This window comes from Nomascus leucogenys, chromosome 11 (genome assembly GCF_006542625.1).
Source record: "Nomascus leucogenys isolate Asia chromosome 11, Asia_NLE_v1, whole genome shotgun sequence".
NCBI lineage: Eukaryota > Metazoa > Chordata > Mammalia > Primates > Hylobatidae > Nomascus > Nomascus leucogenys.
The window spans coordinates 45,987,478-46,008,298 of record NC_044391.1 but is presented as its reverse complement, the minus strand read 5'-3'; the positions used below and the strand labels follow the sequence as shown (position 1 = coordinate 46,008,298).

The following is a 20,821-nucleotide window of genomic DNA, read 5'->3' as shown; positions in this document are numbered from 1 at the left end:
ACACTTAGAGGTCATTGTAGGGTTATTAATTGCCCTAATTTCAATATCATTGTGTTTCAGGGAAGAGAGAGACCCAGAAAAAGGGAGAGAGATGAGAATGGGTAGTCAGTAGAATAGTCAGAACACACACAACGTTTAACATCAATTAAGTCTGCCATCATGAAGTTTGTGGCACCCCAAAACAATGACAACAGTAACATCAAAGATCACTGATCGCAGATCCCCATAACAGATAATAAATATAATGAAAAGGTTTGAAATACTGCAAGAATGTGACACAGACACACAAAGTGAGCACATGCTGTTGGAAAAATGGTGCCAATGGACTTGTTCGATGCAGGGCTGCCACAAGCCTTCAATTTATAAAAAATGGAACATTTGCCAAGCGCAATAAAGCAAAGCATAATAACATGAGATATGCCTGTATAAATGCATGAGGAAGAATCAATGAGAAAACAGAAAGGGATAAAAGTTTGCCAGCAGAACCAAGGAAATAATTGGAAGAGAAAAAGAAAACCACCATTGAAATGAAGAATATTGTGGTGGGGGATGGGAACAGAACTTTCACCATTAGAATTACGGTACGGCAATGTCACACGGCAAAACAAGGTAATGGATAAAACAGACATTCTGATGCATCACTGGGTCTATAGGATATAGCACAAACCTCCAAGAATACCTCTCCACCTACCTATCCCACACAAAAAATAAACAATAGAAAAACAAGCAACTGTTAGCTAAAATCAGAGAACACTACAAATAATTTCATACCAAAACATTTGAAAATACAGATGAAACAAATTGTCAAATATAATAGATGATCCTGGAATATCAATGTGTGGTAACTTTTTACAGATACAGAGGAAATTTTAATATTTATGGAAGTTACTTTGTCAACTCTGTGAAAATTAATTTGAAGACTAGAATTAAGTGGATAATTTCATGGAAAAATATAATCTATTATCAAAAATTAATGCCAAAAGACAAAAATATATTTACATACACATAGGATAGTTATAAAAGGAAAAATGAAAAGAGTTGTCAAGGAAACTTCCCTCAAAAATACACAAGGTCCAAATAGTTCAACAGGTAACGTCTACCAAATTTTCAAGGGAGTTATAACACTAATGCTATATAAATGCTCTAGAGCATTAAGGAAGGCTTCCAAATTCTATTCATAAAACCAGTCTAACATTGACATTAAAAACTTTAAAAGTATAAACATTTAAATTCATAGCAAACATAAGAGGATGAGTCATTATTGAGAAATATCTAAACATAATTGACCCATATACATTTTTAAAATTGTGATAATCTCCTATAGGAACAGATTGTTTTAACTACATGAATATTTTAAAAAGTCGAGGTGGCAAAAAAGTACTTCAATGAGGAATAATCTCTTTGGGAAAAAAACACAAGAAAAACATATGACAGATGATGTGCCAATCAGCTCAATACGTTAAGAGTTCATACAAATTAAGAACTCAACAGAAACAAGGGCAAAGGATACCAACTGTTTATTAAAACAAAGAAATATAGATTGGAAACATGAAAAAATGCTTGCCTTCATTCATCATAAAGGAAATGTAAATTCAAACTATAATTAGCTGCCATTTTTCACCTATCAGATTGGCAACGATTTTTTTTTTTTTTTTTTTTTTTTTTTTTGAGACGGAGTCTCGCTCTGTCACCCAGGCTGGAGTGCAGTGGCGCGATCTCGGCTCACTGCAAGCTCCGCCTCCCGGGTTCACGCCATTCTCCTGCCTCAGCCTCTCCCAGTAGCTGGGACTACAGGTGCCCGCCACCACGCCCGGCTAATTTTTTTGTATTTTTACTAGAGACGGGGTTTCACCGTGGTCTCAATCTCCTGACCTTGTGATCCGTCCGCCTCGGCCTCCCAAAGTGCTGGGATTACAAGCGTGAGCCACCGCGCCCAGGCTGGCAACAATTTTTTTAAATGCTAACAGACTATACTGTTTGAAGTTACTGGTAGAAATATAAATTATTACAGTCTCTTTGGAGGGCAAAAGTGACTTTATAAAATTCAAAATACATGTATATGGACATATATATGTATGTGTATGTATGTATATGTGGGTATATATAGATGCACACATACATTACATACACTTGCATATATACATGACAAATATATCAGAAAATGGGAGCTACCAAAAAATCGGCACTGACTTAAAACTTGTATTGAAATAAAAGGGTGATAGTGATTATTGAAGTATGAGAGCAAAACCTAAAAATACAGTAGGAAGTATGACTGTACGATATTTCAGACATTTAGAATGGAAGAAAGAAGAGAAAGTAAGGGACTATAAATGTCAGTAGGTTTAATTTAACAACTGCAAATTAGTGAATGTATGCAAAAAGAAAGGATCCTGTATATGAGGGTGGACGGTACTCCTGAAGATGCTAATAATAGAATAATTATCAAAGTAAGGCTGGAAACTTATTAGGTAAGGTTGGTATCTAGCACACAGGTAAGAAAGCCAACCAGATCTCTAAGTTCTGAGGAAAGAAATTAAGAATGGTATCTAGAAATGACATCTTAGGTTTATAAAAAAGAGTTTACATCAGTGGTCACTTTTGTACTAGAAAAGTGTACATCAGGCCAGGCGTGGTGGCTCATGCCTGTAATCTCAGCACTTTGGGAGGCCACGGCAGGCAGATCACTTGAGGTCAGGAGTTCAAGACCAGCCTGGCCAACATAGCGAAATCCATCCCTACTAAAAATACCAAAAAATTAGCTGGGCGTGGTGGCGCATGCCTATAGTCCCAGATACTCGGGAGACTGAGGCATGAGAATCATTTGAACTCAGGAGCCAGAGGTTGCAGTGAGCCAAGATTGTGCCACTGCACTCCAGCCTGAGTGAACAGAGTGAGACTCTGTCTCGAAAAAAAAAAAAAAAAAAAAAGCCAGGCATGGTGGCTCACGCCTGTAATCCAGCACTTTGGGAGGCCAAGGTGGGCAGATCACGAGGTCAGGAGATCAAGACCATCCTGGCTAACATGGTGAAACCCTGCCTCTACTAAAAATACAAAAAATTAGCAGGGTGTGGTGGCACACGCCTGTAGTCCCAGCTACCAGGAGGCTGAGGCAGGAAAATCGCTTGAACCCAGGAGGCGGGGGTTGCAGTGAGCCGAGATTGCGCCACTGTACTCCAGCCTGGTGACAGAGTGAGACTCTGTCACACACACACACACAAAAGGTCTACATGCTTTCTGAAAATATACATATATTTTTTGAGACAGGGTCTCACTCCGTTGCCTAGGCTAAAGTGCAGTGCTGTGATCATGGCTTACTGCAGCCTCAACCTCCTAGGCTCAAGTGATCCTCCCACCTCAGCCTCCCAAGCAGCTGGGATCACAAGCATGTGCCACCACACATGGCTAATTTTTTTTTTTTTTTTTGACGGAGTCTCGCTCTGTTGCCCAGGCTGGAGTGCAGTGGCGTGATCTTGGCTCACTGCAACCTCAGCCTCCCGGGTTCAAGCGATTCTCCTGCCTCAGCCTCCCGAGTAGCTGGGACTACAGGCGTGTGCCACCACGCCCAGCTAATTTTTTGTATTTTTAGTAGAGATGGGGTTTCACCGTGTTAGCCAGGATGGTCTCAATCTCCTGACCTCATGATCTGCCCACCTCGGCCTCCCAAAGTGTGGGGATTACAGGCACGAGCCACTGCGCCAGGCCTAATTTTTCTTTTTCTTTTTTCTAGAGATGAGGTCTCACTATGTTGCCCCGGCTGGTTCCAAACTCCTGGACTCAAGCAATCCTTCCACCTTGGCTTCCCAAAGTGCTGGGACTATAGGCATGAACCACTGTGCCAAGCTCTGAAAATATCTTTGAAGAATATTTTAGAGGGATCAACCATTCACTGATTAATCATTAACAGGGCCCTGACCTCTCCTCACCTGTCTGGTTCCCTTCCACTAACCTTGCCAGTGTCTCCTTAATACTTCTTCCTCCATCACCCATGGTTCTTCTTCTTGCTCCAATTTGAAAATCACATCAGGTTTGGTGAACGGATAGCCTGTCAAAGGGAAGTTACATAGATTTGGGCATACATACTAGGAACAAAAAACCACCCAAAAATTGAGGCTGGCCCAGGAAAACCAGGCTTTCTAAAGGACAAGAAAATGTGGCTTCTGGGGATGCTGTCCCCTTTTGCTCTGAAAACTGCAGCATGGACATTCACATGAGCAAAAGCATCCCAAGGCCAAGCTCACTCTAATATTTAAAAGGTCCACATATTTCAGAAACACTGGGAGAAAAAAAGGTACTTTCTTTCCAGAGTTTGAATTATATAGTAAATTACTCTTACCCACTGTGATTAAGTTGTTATAGTTTTCTAGCATCACGTTCCGGTACAGGTTTCTCTGAGCAGGATCCAGTCTCTTCCACTCCTCCTGGGTGAAGTCGATAGCCACATCTTTGAATGTCACTATTCCCTGTAACAACACACTCCCACTCAATCTGAAGTCATACATCTTAGGTGATTGTAAACAAAATATATTGAACCTTGTTCTGATATTAATCAGAGGTTATTTTAAAAGCCCATCATATTAGCAGCATCCTGTCAGTTTATGTTCATTCACTGATTTAGCAAGCACATGTCTTTAATATCTACCGTGAGTTAAAGGGGAGATCTTAGGTACCAATTTATACTGAGTGTGAAAGAAACAGAAAAATAAAACTTTAACCAAGTTAAGTGTTTGAGATCTCACAAGATACCAAAGGCAGGAAAAAATGAAAGCAAGGGCTTAGATGGAAGCAGAAGCAGGGGACAGAATGATAGGTGAAATCTGTGGTATGGTGGGACATGCAACTGGAGATAGCCACTGATTTAGCAGTTGGACATATTGTTCATGAGATCAGGAGAAATCCACACTGGAAATGAAGATTTATTGGTCATCAGCCTATAATATGTGTCTGCAGCCATGAAAATGGGATCTGATTGCTCAAAGAGTTTACATGTACTGGAAAAGGGGCCACAGATAGAATCTCAGAGACAACCATGAAAAAAAAATATGCTAGGCCGGGCGCGGTGGCTCACGCTTGTAATCCCAGTACTTTGGGAGGCCGAGGCGGGCGGATCACGAGGTCAAGAGATCGAGACCACGGTGAAACCCCGTCTCTACTAAAAATACAAAAAAAAAATTAGCCAGGCGTGGTGGTGGGCGCCTGTAGTCCCAGCTACTGGGAGAGGCTGAGGCAGGAGAATGGTGTGAACCCGGGAGGCGGAGCTTGCAGTGAGCCGAGATCGCGCCACTGCACTCCAGCCTGGGTGACAGAGTGAGACTCCGTCTCAAAAAAAAAAAAAAAAAAGAAAAAAAAAATGCCCTGATAACAATTTGTTTTTTAATGGTCAGAAATAGAATTATAACGGAAACTGTGTATTTAAAAAGCTATAGAATGGCTGGGCATTACATGGCTCATGCCTGTAATCCCAGCACTTTAGGAGACTGAGACGTGAAAATCCCTTGAGCTCAGGAGTTCGAGACGGGCCTGGGCAATGTGGCGAAACCCTGTCTGTACAAAAAATACAAAAATTAGCCAGCTGTGGTGGTGTGCACCTGTAGACCCAACTGCTCAGTAGGCTGAGGTAGGAGGATTGCTTGAGCCCGGGAGGTGGAGGTTGCAGTGAGTCGTTACTGCACCACTACACTCCAGCCTGGCTGGGCGACAGAGCAAAGCCCTGTCTCAAAAAAAAAAAAAAAGCTATTGAATGAATTTCAAAAAAACTGGTGAACTTCTTAAAGGCAATGTGATTTGAATATAGAAATCTAATGCACTCTTCCTAGTTCAAAACAGAAATGCCCAAATGTATATGAACATAAGAAAAAAATCTTAAATAGCACTCAGCCTGGAAAAAAGGGAGCAATCCATATTTCCTACTTTTTCAGGAATTTCTACCAGAGACTAGGTGAGAAAAAAAAAAGTCTCCAATAGCTAGTTCACAATGTTTCTAAGAATTTGTTTCTAGGTCCTAAAAGAGACTTATGAGCATGAACATCCATTAACACTAAGGGCTCAGAGAAAGCTGTGGTACTGATGGGAGATCAGCTCCTGAAACCCCTTCCTGCTGAAAATCATGATGTTTGCAATAAACACGTTCAAGAAGCAAAAGGCAAAGTGTCAGAAGAAAAAACCCTGAAATCCAGGGGTTTTTAATATTTCCCCTCATCTGGGAGGAAGATCCAAATAAGCTTGGATAAAGCATTTGGTGAGGAAGTGGGACTGAGGAGAAAGCATGATGTGAAATCTGGCCCTGGTATAATAGTTTCACCAATTACAGGGAAGGACATGAGCACATAAGACACACTCTTGCTGGGACTACCTCAGCTGCAGACTTTTTCCTCAGGAAGTTGTATTTTCTTCAGGAGGTCAGATCATTAAACTAGTAACTAAATTTTAAAAATCAGCACCAAAGATTTTATAAGAAAATCCTATTGCCCCTAGCTCGAGTGACAGAATACCAATAAAATACATTTGAAGAAAATACTTGAGATAAAGAATTTAGTAAATGCAAAAACAGAAACAATTTAAAGTGAAAAATTTAGAACTTATATACATAAATCTCCATATTTAAAAGCTGGAGCTAGATGCAGTGGCTCACGCCTCTAATTTTACCACTTTGGGAGGCCAAGGTGGGAGAACTGCTTGAGGCCAGTTCAAGGGCCAGTCTGGGCAATACAGCAAAACCCCATCTCTACAATGAATGAATGAATGAATGCCATGTATGGTGGTGTGTGGCTATAGTCTCCGATACTTGGGAGGCTGAGGTGGGAAGACTGCTTAAGCCTCGGAGTTTGAGGCTGCAGTGAGCCATGATCTCGCCACTGCACTCCAGCAGCCTCGGCAATAGAGCAAGACCCTGTCTCTTAAAAAAAAAAAAAGTTGATAGTTTGAGAAGAATGAATTAGGCAAATGTTTAGTAAGTTTAATGAAGAAAAATAAACATCCCAAATTAGGAAAAACCATTAAAACTAATTGATATTTAAAGCAGTACATATCTGTGGTTGAAACTTTTTTTTTCTTTTTTTTTTGAGATAGAGTCTCGCCCTGTTGCCCAGGCTGGAGTGCAGTGTGGCATGATGTTGGCTCTCTACGACCTCCGTCTCCTGGATTCAAGTGATTCTCCTGCCTCGGCCTCCCAAGTAGCTGGGACTACAGGCATGCACCACCACACCCAGCTGATTTTTGTATTTTCAGTATAGACGGGGTGTCCCCATGTTGGCCAAGCTGGTCTCTAACTCCTGACCTCAAATGATCTGCCTGCCTCGGCCTCCCAAAGTGCTGGGATTACAGGTGTGAGCCACCACACCCAGCCTGAAATTTTTAAGTTCATAATGAAATGAATAAGTTAAAGGGAAACATAAGCCTAAGACTGATCTTAAAAAAAAGAAGAAGAAAATCCCAACAGGGCAATACTGTAGCACCCACTGTTATTCTTCTATTCCAATATTTATTCTGTCTTCCCAATTTCTGGCCAGGTACATGGGCTGCTGAAATAAGTATTAATATGTTTATATGATAAAGTTCTCGACAGTGAGATGAAAGGACTGCATGCCAACTGCTGATAAGTAAGTATAAAGGCATGAGGTATACCATTTCTCCCAAGCTTCTACCTTCTTGTAGACTGGTAAGTCAATGTTATGGTTAGAGCAAATACAGCCATTTGAGATAATGAGGCAGAAGCCAACAACTGAGAACGGCAGAGCAATGAAGGAGAAAGAGTTTCGTTCTCTGCCATTTGGAGCTACAGGACCAGCCCTGAACTTCAATATGAGAGACAAATAAACTTCTGTCTTGTTTAAGCAAAGGTTATCTGGGCTTTCTATCACAGGCAGTCAAGTGTAATACTAACAGATTAATATGTTCATGCCAGATCTGGCCATCCTTTGGCAGCTATGAAGGCGTGGTGCTCAAATCCTCTTTAAGGGAATCCACTGTGAGAAGCATAGTTGGCAAACAGCCTCCAGCTGCTCCATTTTCATGCTGAGGCCATGATACCCCAACACTGCTTCCAGCCATAGGCTCAGCATAGTGAGGCTATTAAAGTCTGGACTATTACACTTGATATGGTTTTCCTCTTGTGGGAAAGCTTTGGTCAGCAACTCCCCTTTGGCCTGGCTGAGACTTTCTCACAGCTTCAGGGTGGTCTCAGTTGGCAGAAAAAACTATTAGTAAACTTGAAGACAGATCAATAAAAATGATGCAATTTGAAGAAGAACAGAAAAAAGGATGAAGAAAAATGAATACAGGCTGGACACAGTGGCTCATGCCTGTAATCCCAGTGCTTTGGGAGGCCAAGGTGGGAGGATCACTGGAGGCCAGGAGTTCAAGAACAGCCTGGGCAAGATGGTGAGACCCTATCTCTACCAAAGAATTTAAGAAATCAGCCAGGTGTGGTGGCACATGCCTATAGTCCTAGCCACTCAGGAGACAGAGGTGGGAGGATTGATTTAGCCCAAGAGTTCAAGGTTACAGTGAGCTATAATTGTGCCACTGCACTCCAGCCTGGGTGACAGAGTGAGACCCTATCTCAAAAAAAAAAAAAAAAAAAAAAAAGGAATATAGACTCAGAAATGTGAGCTAGAGCAATAAGTGCATCAACATATGCATAATTTAAGTGTAAGTTAGAGAGGAGAGAGAAAAGGACAGAAAAATATTCAAAGACATAATGGCTGAAAACTTCCCACATCTGATGAAAAACACTAATGTACATATTCAAGCTCAATGCATTTCCAGTAGGATAAACGCAACAAGGTACACACCTAAACACATCACAGTCAAAATGTTGAAAATAAATATAAAGAGAAAATCTTGAAAACGGCAAGGGAAAATAGTTCATTATCTTCACCAACCACAATAAAACTAATAGCTGACTTCTCATCAAACACAATGGAGGACAAATAGCAATGGGACAACATATTCGAAGTTCTGAAAGAAAAAAAAAACTATCAGAGAGGAAGCAGGGAAAGAGGGCCCAATAGAAGCCTCCACTGATCATACTCCCCACAGGCACACCAAATTGAACAACTATCCACACAAAAAAGCATCTTCATCATAACCAAAAATCAGGTCAGCAATCACAGTATCTGGTTTTAACTTCACATCACTGAAAGAGGCACTGAGGAGGGTAGGAAAGACAGTCGTGAATTGCTGACGCTATCCCTCCCCTATCCTCCAACAGTGGCCATATGGTGCTGAGAGAGAATATGTGCACCTGGAGGAGGGAGACCAGATGATTGTAGGGCTTTGCATTGGAACTTAGTGGTGCCCTGTCACAGCAGAACGCAACACCGGGGAGAACTCAGTTGATGCCCACACCAGAAGTATTTAGACCAGCCCCAGCCAGTCTAGGGGAATTGTCCATTGTAGCAGTAGGAACCTGAATTCTGGCAAGCCTCACCACCATGGGCTAAAGGGCTCTAGGGTCCTAAGTGAACTTGAAAGGCGGTCCAGGCCACAGGAATTGCAATTCCTGGGCAAGTCCTGGTGCTGTGCTGGGCTTGGAGCCAGTGGACTGGGGGGCATGGGACCCAGTGGGACACCAGCCAGGGTAGCCAAGGGAGTGCTTTTGCCACCCTTTCCCTAACCCGAGGTAGTGCAGCTCGCAGCTCCAGGAGAGACCCCTTCCTTCCACTTGAGAAGAGGAGAGGGAAGAGTAAAGAGGACTTTGTCTTGCACCTTGGATACCAGCTCAGCCACAGTATGATAGAGCACCAGGCAGAGGCCCCTATTCCATGTGGTAGCTCCTGGATGAAACTTCTAGACACACCCTGGACCAGAAGGGAACCCGCTGCCTTGAGAGGAAGAATTCAGTCTTGGCAGCATTTATCACCTACTGACTAAAGAGCCCTTGAGCCCTGAACAGTCAGCAGTGGTAGCCAGGTAGTACTCACCGTGGGCCTTGGGTGAGACTCAGAGATGTGCTGGCTACAGGGAGAGACTCCTGCTTGAGAAAAGGAGAGGGAAAAGTATAGGGAACTTTGTCTTGCAGCTTAGGTACCAACTTGGCCACAGTGGGGTACAGCACCAAGTGGGTTCTTGGGGTCCCCAATTCCAGGCCTTGCCTCTTGGATGGCATTTCTGTACCTGCCCTGGGCCAAAGGGGAGCTTGCTGCCTGAAGGGAGAATCCCAGGCCTGGCAACATTCACCACAAGCTGACTGAAGAGCCCTTGGGCCTGGAGTGAACATTGGCAGTAGCCAGGCCATACTTGCCATGGGCCTGTGTCAGTGGTAGCCACAGGGAGAAATTCCTCTGCCTATGGAAAGGGGAGGGAAGAGTGGGAAGGACTTTGCCATGTGGCTTGGGTGCCAGTCCAGCCACCGTAGAATAGAGCACCAAGTAGATTCCTAAGGTTTCTGACTGCAGGCCCTGGCTCCTGGATGGCATCTCTGGACCTGCCCGTGGCTGGGGGGAACTTGCCACTCTAAAGATAAGGATACAAGACTGGCTGGCTTTGCCACCTGCTGAATGTAGAGCGACAGGGCTTTCAGTGAACACAGGCGATAGCCAGGCAGTGGTTACCGTGGGCCTTGGGTGAGACTCAGTGCTGTGCTGGCTTCATCTGACCCAGTGCAGTCCCAGTGGTGGTGGCCACAGGGGTGCTTGTGTCACCCCTCCCCCAGCTCCAGGAGCTCAGCACAGAAAGACTCTGGGAGAAAGTAAGACAACAAGAGTCTCTACCTGGTAATCCAGAGAATTCTTCCAGAGAATTCTTCTGGATCTTATCTAGGACCATCAAGGTGGTACCTCTATGATTCTGTAAGAGCCACAGTGTTACTGGGCTTGGCATGCCCCCCTGATGCAGATATGGCTGCAGTGACCAAAAACTTAGATCACAACACCCAAGTCCCTTCAAATACCTTGAAAGCCTTGACAAAAAGGGCAGGTATAAACAAGCTCAGACTGCAAAGACTGCAATAAATACCTAACTCTTCACTGCCCAGACATCAACAAACATTCACAGGCACTAAGACCATCTAGGAAAACATGACTTCACCAAATTGAACTCAGTACCAGGGACCAATCCTGGAGACACAGAAATCTGTGACCTTTCAGATAGAGAATTCAGAATAGCTGTTTTCAGGAAACTCAATGAAATTCAAAATAACACAGAGAAAGAATTTAGAATGCTATCAGATAAATTTAACAAAGAGACTGAAATAATTAAAAAGAATAGAGCCGAAATTCTGGAGCTGAAAAATGCAATGGACAAACTGAAGAATGCATCAGTTTTTTGTTTTTTGTTTTGAGACAGAGTCTCTGTCATCCAGGCTGGAATGCAGTGGTGTGATCATGGCTCACTGCAGCCTCGACCTGCCAGGCTCAAGTGATCCTCCTACCTCAGCCTCCTTTGGGTAGGAGGGGCCACAGGTGCATGCCACCATACCCAACTAAGTTTTTAATGTTTTTGTAGAGATGGTAGTCTCACTATGTTGCCCAAGCTGGTCTCAAACTCCTAGGCTCAAGTGATCCTCATGCCTTGGCCTCCCAAAATGCTAGGATTATAGGCATGAGCCACCACCCCCAGCCACATCAGTCACTGAACGGCAGAATTGATCAAGCAGAGGAAAGAATTAGTGAGCTTGAAGATAGGCTATTTGAAAATACACAGTCAGAGGAGACAAAAGAAAAATGAGTAAGAAAGAATGAAGCATGCCTGTAAGATCTAGAAAATAGCTTCAAATGGGCAAATCTGAGACTTATTGGCCTTAAAGAGGAGGTAGAGAAACAGGGGTAAAAAGTTTATTCGATGAGATAACAACAGAGAACTTCCCAAACCTAGAGAAAGATATTGATATTCAAGTACAAGAAGGTTATACAACACCAAGTAGATTTAAACCAAATAAGACTACTTCAAGACACTTAATAATCAAACTCCTAAAGGTCAATGATGAAGAAAGGATCCATTTAAACACAGCAAGAGAAAAGCAACAACATACCAATGGAAGCTCCAATATATCTGGCAGCAGACTTTTCAGTGGAAATTTTACATGCCAGGAAAGAGTGGCATGACATATTTACAGTGCTGAAGGAAAAAAACTTTTATGCTAGAATAGTATATCTGGTGAAAATAACCTTCAAACATGAAGGAGAAATAAAGGCTTTCCCAGACAAACAACAGCTGAGAGATTTCATCAGCACCAGACCTGTCCTACAAAAAAATGCTAAAGAGAGTCCTTCAACCTGAAGAAAGGACATTAATGAACAATAAGAAATCATGTGAAAGTACAAAACTCACTGGTAATAGAAAGTACACAGTGTCAGGCCCCTGAGCCCAAGCCAAGCCATCGAATCCCCTGTGACTTGCACGTATACATCCAGATGGCCTGAAGTAACTGAAGATCCACAAAAGAAGTAAAAATAGCCTTAACTGAAGACATTCCACCATTGTGATTTGTTTCTGCCCCACCCTAACTGATCAATGTACTTTGTAATCTCCCCCACCCTTAAGAAGGTACTTTGTAATCTCCCCCACCCTTAAGAAGGTTCTTTGTAATTCTCCCCACCCTTGAGAATGTACTTTGTGAGATCCACCCCTGCCCGCAAAACATTGCTCTTAACTTCACCGCCTATCCCAAAACCTATAAGAACTAATGATAATCCACCACCCTTCACTGACTCTCTTTTCGGACTCAGCCTGCCTGCACCCAGATGAAATAAACAGCCATGTTGCTTACACAAAGCCTTTTTGGTGGTCTCTTCACACAGACGCGCATGAAGCACAGAAAATGCAGAATGTAATTTCTGCACACTGCACACTGTAATTGTGGTGTGTAAACTACTCATATCTTGAATAGAAAGATGAGAAGATGGGCTGGGCGCAGTGGTTCACACCTGTAATCCTACCACTTTGGGAGGCCAAGGGGGGGCAGATCACGAGGTCAACAGATCGAGACCATTCTGGCCAACACTGTGAAACGCCATCTCTACTAAAAATACAAAAAATTAGCTGGGCATGGTGGCACGTGCCTGTAGTCTCAGCTACTCAGGAGGCTGAGGCAGGAGAATCGCTTGAACCCGGGAGGCGGAGGTTGCAGTGAGCCAAGACTGTGCCACTGCACTCCAGCCTGGTGACAGAGCGAGACTCTGTCTCAAAAAAAAGGAAAGATGAGAAGATGAATCAATATAAATAAATCAATAACTAAAACAATGTTTCAAGACACAGTGCAATAAAATATAAATTAAAACAGCAGGTCGGGCACGGTGGCTCATGCCTGTAATCCCAACCCGTTGGGAGGCCGACGTGGGCAGATCACAAGGTCAGGAGATCCAGACTATCCTGGCCAACATGGTGAAACCCTGTCTCTAATAAAAATACAAAAAAAATTAGCTGGGTGTGGGGTGGCACAAGCCTGTATTCCCAGCTACTTGGTGTCAGGCCTCTGAGCACAAGCTAAGCCATTGAATCCCCTGTGACCTGCACGTATACATCCAGATGGCCTGAAACAATTGAAGATCCACAAAAGAAGTGAAAATAGCCTTAACTGATGACATTCCACCATTGTGATTTGTTTCTGCCCCACCCTAACTGATCAATGTACTTTGTAATCTCCCTCATCCTTAAGAAGGTTCTTCGTAATTCTCCCCACCCTTGAGAATGTACTTTGTGAGATCCACCCCCTGCTCGCAAAACATTGCTCCTAACTCCGCCACCTATCCCAAAACTTATAAGAACTAATGATAATTCTACCACCCTTTGCTGACTCTCTTTTCGGACTCAGCCTGCCTGCACCCAGGTGAAATAAACAGCTTTGTTGCTCACACAAAGCCTGTTTGGTGGTCTCTTCACACGGATGCGTGTGACACTTGGGAAGCTGAGGCAAAAGAATTGCTTGAACCTGGGAGGCAGAGGTTGCAGTGAGCCAAGATCGTGCCACTATGCTCCAGCCTGGTGACAGCGAGACTCCATCTCAAAAATAAATAAATAAAATAAAAAGTAAAAACAGCAAAAAGCTAAAAAAGCAGGGGGACAAAGTTAAAATATAGAGTACTAATTTTCTCTTGGCCTGTTTGTTTATGCAATCAGTGTTAATTTGTCATCAGTTTAAAATAATAATAGGTTATATTATTTGCAAGCCTCATGGCAACCTCAAATCAAAAAACATACAACAGATGCACAAAAAGTAAAATGCAAGAAATTAAAACATACCACTGGAGACAACCACCTTCCCAAAAAGGAAGACAGGAAGGAAGGAAAGGAGGAAAAGAAGACCACAAAACAACCTGGAAATAATGAAATAGCAGGACTAAGTCCTTACTTATCAATAATAACATTGAATGTAAATGGACTAACATTTGAATGTAAAGCTCTCCAATCAAAAGACAGAGTGGCTGAATGTATTATAAAAACAAACAAACAAACAAAAAAAACAAGACCCAAAAATCCATTGCCTACAAGAAACACACTTCATCTATAAAGACACACATAGACTGAAAATAAATACATGGAAAAATATATTCATGCAAATGGAAACCAAAAAAGTGCTGGACTAGCTATAGACAAAATAGACTTCAAGACAAAAACTATAAAAAGAGACAAACAAGGTCATTACATGATGATAAAGGGGTCAATTCAGCAAGAGGATATAATAATTGTCAATATGTATGTATTCAACGTTGGAGCACCCAGATATATAAAGCAAATATTATTACAGTAAAAGAGAGAGATAGACCCAATAGAATAATTGCTGGAGATTTCAACATTCTACTTTCAGCACTGGACAGATTATCCAGATAGAAATCAACAAAGAACTATCAGACTTAATCTGCACTACAGATCAAACGGACATAATAGATATATACAGACCATTTCATCCAATGGCTGCAGAATGCACATTCTCCTCAGCACATAGATCACTCTCAAGGTTAGACCATGTTAGGCCATAAACAAGACTTAAAACATTCAAAAAATTAAAATTATATAAGATATCTTCTCTAACCACAATGGAATAAAACTAGAAATCAATAAGGAGGAATTTTGGAAACTATACAAACACATGGAAATTAAACAACATGCTCCCAAATGATCACTGGGTCAATGAAGAAATTAAGAAGAAAATTTAAAAATTTCTTGAAATAAATGATAATGGAAACACAACACATCAAAGCCCATGGGATACGGCAAAAGCAGTACTAAAAGGAAAGTTTATAGCTATAAGCACCTACATCAAACAAGAAGAAAAACTTCAAATAAACAATTTAATGATGCATCTTAAAAGAACTAGAAAACAGCAAACCAAACTCAAAATTATTAGAAGAAAATAAATAATAAAGATCAGAGCAGAAATAAATGAAATGAACAAAATGATACAAAAGATTAACAAAATAAAAAAATCAGTTTTTTGAAAAAATAAAATCAGCAAACTTTTAGCTAGACTAAGAAAGAAAAGAGAAGACCCAAATAAGTAAAATCAGAGATGAAAAAAGAGACATTATAACCAATACTGGAGAAATTCAAAGTATCATTAGAAGCTACTATGAGCAACTATATGCCAATAAATTAGAAAACCTAGAAGAAATAGATAAATTCCTAGAAAATACAACCTACCAAGATTGAACCATGAAGAAATCCAAAACCTGAACAGACTAATAGCAGGTAATGAGACTGAAGCTGTAATAAAAAGTCTCCAAGCAAAGAAAAGCTCAGAACCCAATGGCTTCACTGCTGAATTTACTGAACAATTGAAGAAGAACTAATACCAATCCTAATTAAACTATTCCAAATAATAGAGGAAGAGGGAATACTTCCAAACTCATTCCAGGAGGGCAATATTACCCTGATATGAAAACCAGACCAAGACACATCAAAAAAACCCAGAAAACTACAGGCCAATATCCTTGCTGAACATTGATGCAAAAATCCTCAAAATACTAGCAAACTGAATTCAGCAACACATTAAAAAGACAATACATCATGACCAAGTGGGATTTATCTTAGAAATGCAAGGACAGTTAAACATGCACAAATCAATCAATGTGATATATCACATCAACAGAATGAAGGACAAAAACCATATGATCATTTCAACTGGTGCTGAAAAAGCATTTGATAAAATTCAACATCCCTTCCATGATAAAAACCCTCAAAAGCTGAGTACAGAGGGAACATACCTCAATACAATAAAAGCCATATATGACAGACTCACAGCTAGTATCATACCAAATGGGGAAAAACAGAAAGCCTTTCCTCTAAGATCTGGAATATGACAAGGGTGCCCACTTTCACCACTGTTATTCAACATAGTACTGGAAATCCTAGCGAGAGAAATCAGATAAGAGAAAGAAGTAAAGGGCATTCAAATTAAAAAAGAAGAAGTCAAATTATCCTTGTCTGCAGATGATATGATCTTCTATTTGAAAAAACCTGAAGACTCCAGCAAAAAAAAACTATCAGAACTGATAAACAAATTCGGTAAAGTTGTGGGATACAAAATCAACATAGAAAAATCAATAGCATTTCTATATGCCAATAGCAAACAACCTGACAAATCAAGAAATTAATCCCATTTACAGTAGCTAAAAATAAAATAAAATCCCTAAGAGTTAACCAAAGAATTGAAAGAGCTCTACAATGAAAATTATAAAGCACTGATGAAAAAAATTGAAGAGGACACACACACAAAAAAATGGAAAGATAGTCCATGCTCATGGGTTGGAAGAATCAATATTGTTAAAATGTTCATACTACCTAAAGCAATCTACAGATTCAATGCAATTGTTATAAAAATACCAGACATTCTTCACAGAAATAGAAAAAAATGCTAAAATTTATGTGCAACCACAAAAGACCCAGAATAGGCAAAGCCATCCTGAGCAAACAGAAAAAACTGGAGGAGCCTGACTTCAAATTATACTACAAAACTACAGTAACCAAAATAGCATGGTACTGACATAAAAACAGACACATAGGCCAGGAAGGGTGGCTTGTGCCTGTAATCCCAGCAATTTGGGAGGCTGAGGTGGGAGAACTGCTTGAGCCTGGGAGTTTGAGTCCTGGGCAACATAGTGAGACCTTGTCTCTACAAAAAAATAAAAAATTAGACATGGTGGTGTGCACCTGTGTTACTCGGGAAGCTGAGGCAAGAGGATTACCTAAGCCCAGGAGGTCAAGGCTGCAGCAAGCCATGTTCACACCTCTGTACTCCAGCCTGAGCAAGAGAGCAAGATCCTGTCACAAACAGCGACAACAAAGAGTAACAACAAGCAGACACATAGACCAATGGAACAGAATAGAGAACCCAGAAACAAATCCATACATCTCCAGTGAACTCATTTTCAACAGTGGTGCCGAGAAACACATTGGGGAAAGAACAGTGTCTTCAATAACTGGATATACATATGCAGAAGAATGAAACTAGACCCCTATCTCTTGCCATACACAAAAATCAAATCAAAATGGATTAAAGACTTAACTCTAAGACCTCAAACTATGAAACAACTGAAAGAAAACACTGAGGAAATTCTCTAGGATAATGGACTGGGCAAAGGTTCCTTGAGTAATACCCCATAAGCACAGGGAGCCAAAGCAAAAATGGACAAATGGGATCATATCAAGTTAAAAAGCTTCTGCACAGCAAGAGAAACAATCAACAAAGTGAAGAGGCAACCCACAAAATGGGAGAAAATATATGTAAACTATCCATCAGACAGGGGATTAATAACTAGAATATATAAGGAGCTCAAACAACTCTATATGAAAAAAATCTAATAACCTGATTTAAAAAGGGGAAAAAGATCTGAAGACATTTCTCAAAGGACATACAAATGGCAAACAGGTATATGAAAAGGTGTTCAACATCACTGATCATCAGATAAATGCAAATAAAAACTACAGTGAGGTATCATCTCACCTCAATTAAAATTTTTTTTGTTTGTTTGTTTGTGATGGAGTTTTGCTCTTGTTGCCCAGGCTGGCGTGCAGTGGCGTGATCTTGGCTCACTGAAACCTCTGCCTCCCGAGTTCAAGAGATTCTCCTGCCTCAGCCTCCTGAGTAGCTGGGATTTGAGGTGTGCACCACCATGCCTGGCTTATTTTCATATTCTTAGTAGAGATGGGGTTTCACCATGTTGACCAGGCTGGTCTTGAACTCCTGACCTCAGATGATCCACCTGCCTTGGCCTCCCAAAGTGCCGGGATTACAGGCATGAGCCACCGTGCCCGGCCTTAAAATGGCTTTTATCCAAAAGACAGGTAATAACAAATGCTGGCCAGGATGTGGAGAAAAGGGAACCCTCATACATTGTTGGTAGGAATGTAAATTAGTACAACCAGATGGAAAACAGTTGGAGGTTCATCAAAAAAGTAAAATAGAACTATCATATAATCCAGCAATCCCACTGCTAAGTATATACCCAAAAGAAAGGAAATCAGTGTATTAAAGAGATATCTGTACTCCCTTATTTATTGCTTCCTTGTTTATTCACAATAGCCAAGATTTGGAATCAAGCTAAGTGCCCATCAAGAAATGCACGGATAAAGAAAATGTGATACATACACACCTTGGAGTACTATTCAGCCATAAAAAAGAATAAGAGCCTGTCATTTGCAACAACATGGATGCAACTGGAGATCATTATGTTAACTGAAATAAGCCAGGCACAGAACGACAAACCTCACATGTTCTCACTTATTTATGAGAGCTAAAAATTAAAACAACTGAACTCATGGAAATAGAGCACAGAATGATAGTTACCAGCAGCTAGGAAGGATAGTGGGTGGGGGAAATGGGGATGGTTAATGGGTACAAATATAGTTAGAATGAATAAGATCTAAGATTTGATAGTGCAACAGGACAACTATAGTCAACAATAATTTATTTGTACATTTAAAAATAACCAAAAGAGTAAATTGGATTGTTTGTAACACAAAGGATAAATACTTGGATACCCTATTTACCCTGATATGATTATTACTCATTGTATGCCTGTATCAAAATATCTCATGTACCTCATAAATGTATACCTCATACATGTATACACCTACTATGTATCCACAAAAACTAAAAATTAAAAAAAAAACTATCAACAAAGAATCCTATATTTAGGAAACTTATCTTTCAAAAATGAAAGTGATTATGTTAGGTGAAAGAAGCCAGACACAAAAGGTCACATATCTTATTATTGTATATATATGAAATATTCAGAATAGATAATATAGCCAGAATAGGTAAATCCGCAGAGACAGAATGCAGATTGGTGTTTGCCAGGGGCTAGGAGTAAGAGAGGGATAGGGGAACAGATGCTTAATGGGTATGGGGTTTTATTTTGAGGTGATAAAAATGTTACAGAACCAGATAGAGGGGGTGGCTATACAACACTGTGAATGTACTAAAGACCACTGCATTGTAGAATGATTAATTTTAAATATGTATGTGAATTTCAGATAAAAAAATAAGGTGAAATAAATAAAAACAAAGAATTCAATGCTAGCAGACTAGCCTCATAAGAAACACGGAAGGAAGTTATTCAGACTGAAAGGAAGTAACAAAAAACAATTAAAATCCACACGAAAAAATGAAGAGCTCCAATAAAGCACTACGCAGAATGCAGAGCACACAGTAGGCTCCATAAGTATGTATCAGCTGAACTACATTTACTTAGGTACTCTGCCCTACATTTCTGGAGAAGTGAACCTTTTACTTGTAGATGAAGACTTAATATGGTAACAACAGAACAAATAAATGTGATATTCTTCCTCTATGGGCTAATTTTCTTCCTTATCAATGCGCTTTATCACCAAGAATATCTCAAGACCTTCCATGGCCTTATTTTATACTACCTTGGCCTCTACTCAGCACTCATCGGCTCCAAACATGTTTAACCAGTATACTAGTTTTGAAGTACATTTTAATGTATGTTTCCTTATGCCTCATACATTTTCTCCATTTAACTTTATTGAAAAAGGAAAGACAGAGGAGAAGATGAAAGGGGAAAATCCTCTCCTTCCTCTTATAGGCCTGGAATAGAGGAAACAAAGGCCTTGAAGGTAGGGAGGTAAGCAGTTAAATATGTGCGTAGAACTCCCCACACTCCAAGGCATGAGTGTGAAATGGGAGAGAGGCAGTGAGTTAAGTGGGAAGAGTGTCATGTCAAACTGAGAGAATAACTTCTAAGTAGCTTTCAGTTCCCATGTAGCACACACCCTGAGTAGGATGAAATAGGGTCATTTCAGAAGGCAAGATGAGGCTGGGCATAGTGGCTCATGCCTGTAATCCCAACACTTTGGGAGGCCAAGAGGCAGGAGGATTGCCTGAGCCCAGGAGTTTGAGATCAACCCAGGCAACGTAGTGGGACCTTGTCTCTACAAATTGTTTTTTTAAATTCGCCAGGCATGGGGGCACGTGCCTGTACTCCCAAGCTACTTGGGTAGCTGAAGGCAGGTGGATTGCTTGAGCCCAGCAGGCAGAGGTTGCAGTGAGCTGAGATTGTGCCACTGCACTCCAGCCTGGGTGACAGAGTAAGACCCTGTTTCAAAAAAAAAAAGAAAAAAAAAAAACGGCAAGATGATCCTACATTCATGCTGTGGGGTTTAGGGGACGCAGGAAGCATCTAGAGCATGACAGAGATTCAGAGAGATCTACAGAGATAGCAAGAACCAAAGGAGGCCAGTTGATAAGGAGAGGTCCTTGGACCATCATTGAGCTGTGAAATATACCGTAAATTCATCAGCCACTGAATGTCCCAAAAAAGGAGCTAGCTAAATCATCCAGCACATACCCAAGCTATGAAGATCTTCCCTGTTATCTCAAACACTACCTTAACAGAGAACAGGGATACAAAGGAGAATCTGAATG

The 20,821-nt window shown here is 41.0% G+C and overlaps 1 protein-coding gene across 2 annotated transcripts in view; it reads right to left on the bottom strand.

The window, feature by feature from the left end:
* Positions 1–20,821, bottom strand: part of ZNF569 (zinc finger protein 569) — a 59,622-nt gene that overhangs the window by 11,008 nt on the left and 27,793 nt on the right. For both annotated transcript variants that reach the window (XM_030822280.1, XM_003252682.3), the window contains 2 exons: positions 4,334–4,460; positions 3,947–4,042 (listed from right to left, as the gene is read on the bottom strand). In XM_030822280.1, the coding sequence (XP_030678140.1) occupies positions 3,947–4,042; positions 4,334–4,460 (223 nt within the window). The remainder of the gene's footprint in view (positions 1–3,946; positions 4,043–4,333; positions 4,461–20,821) is intronic.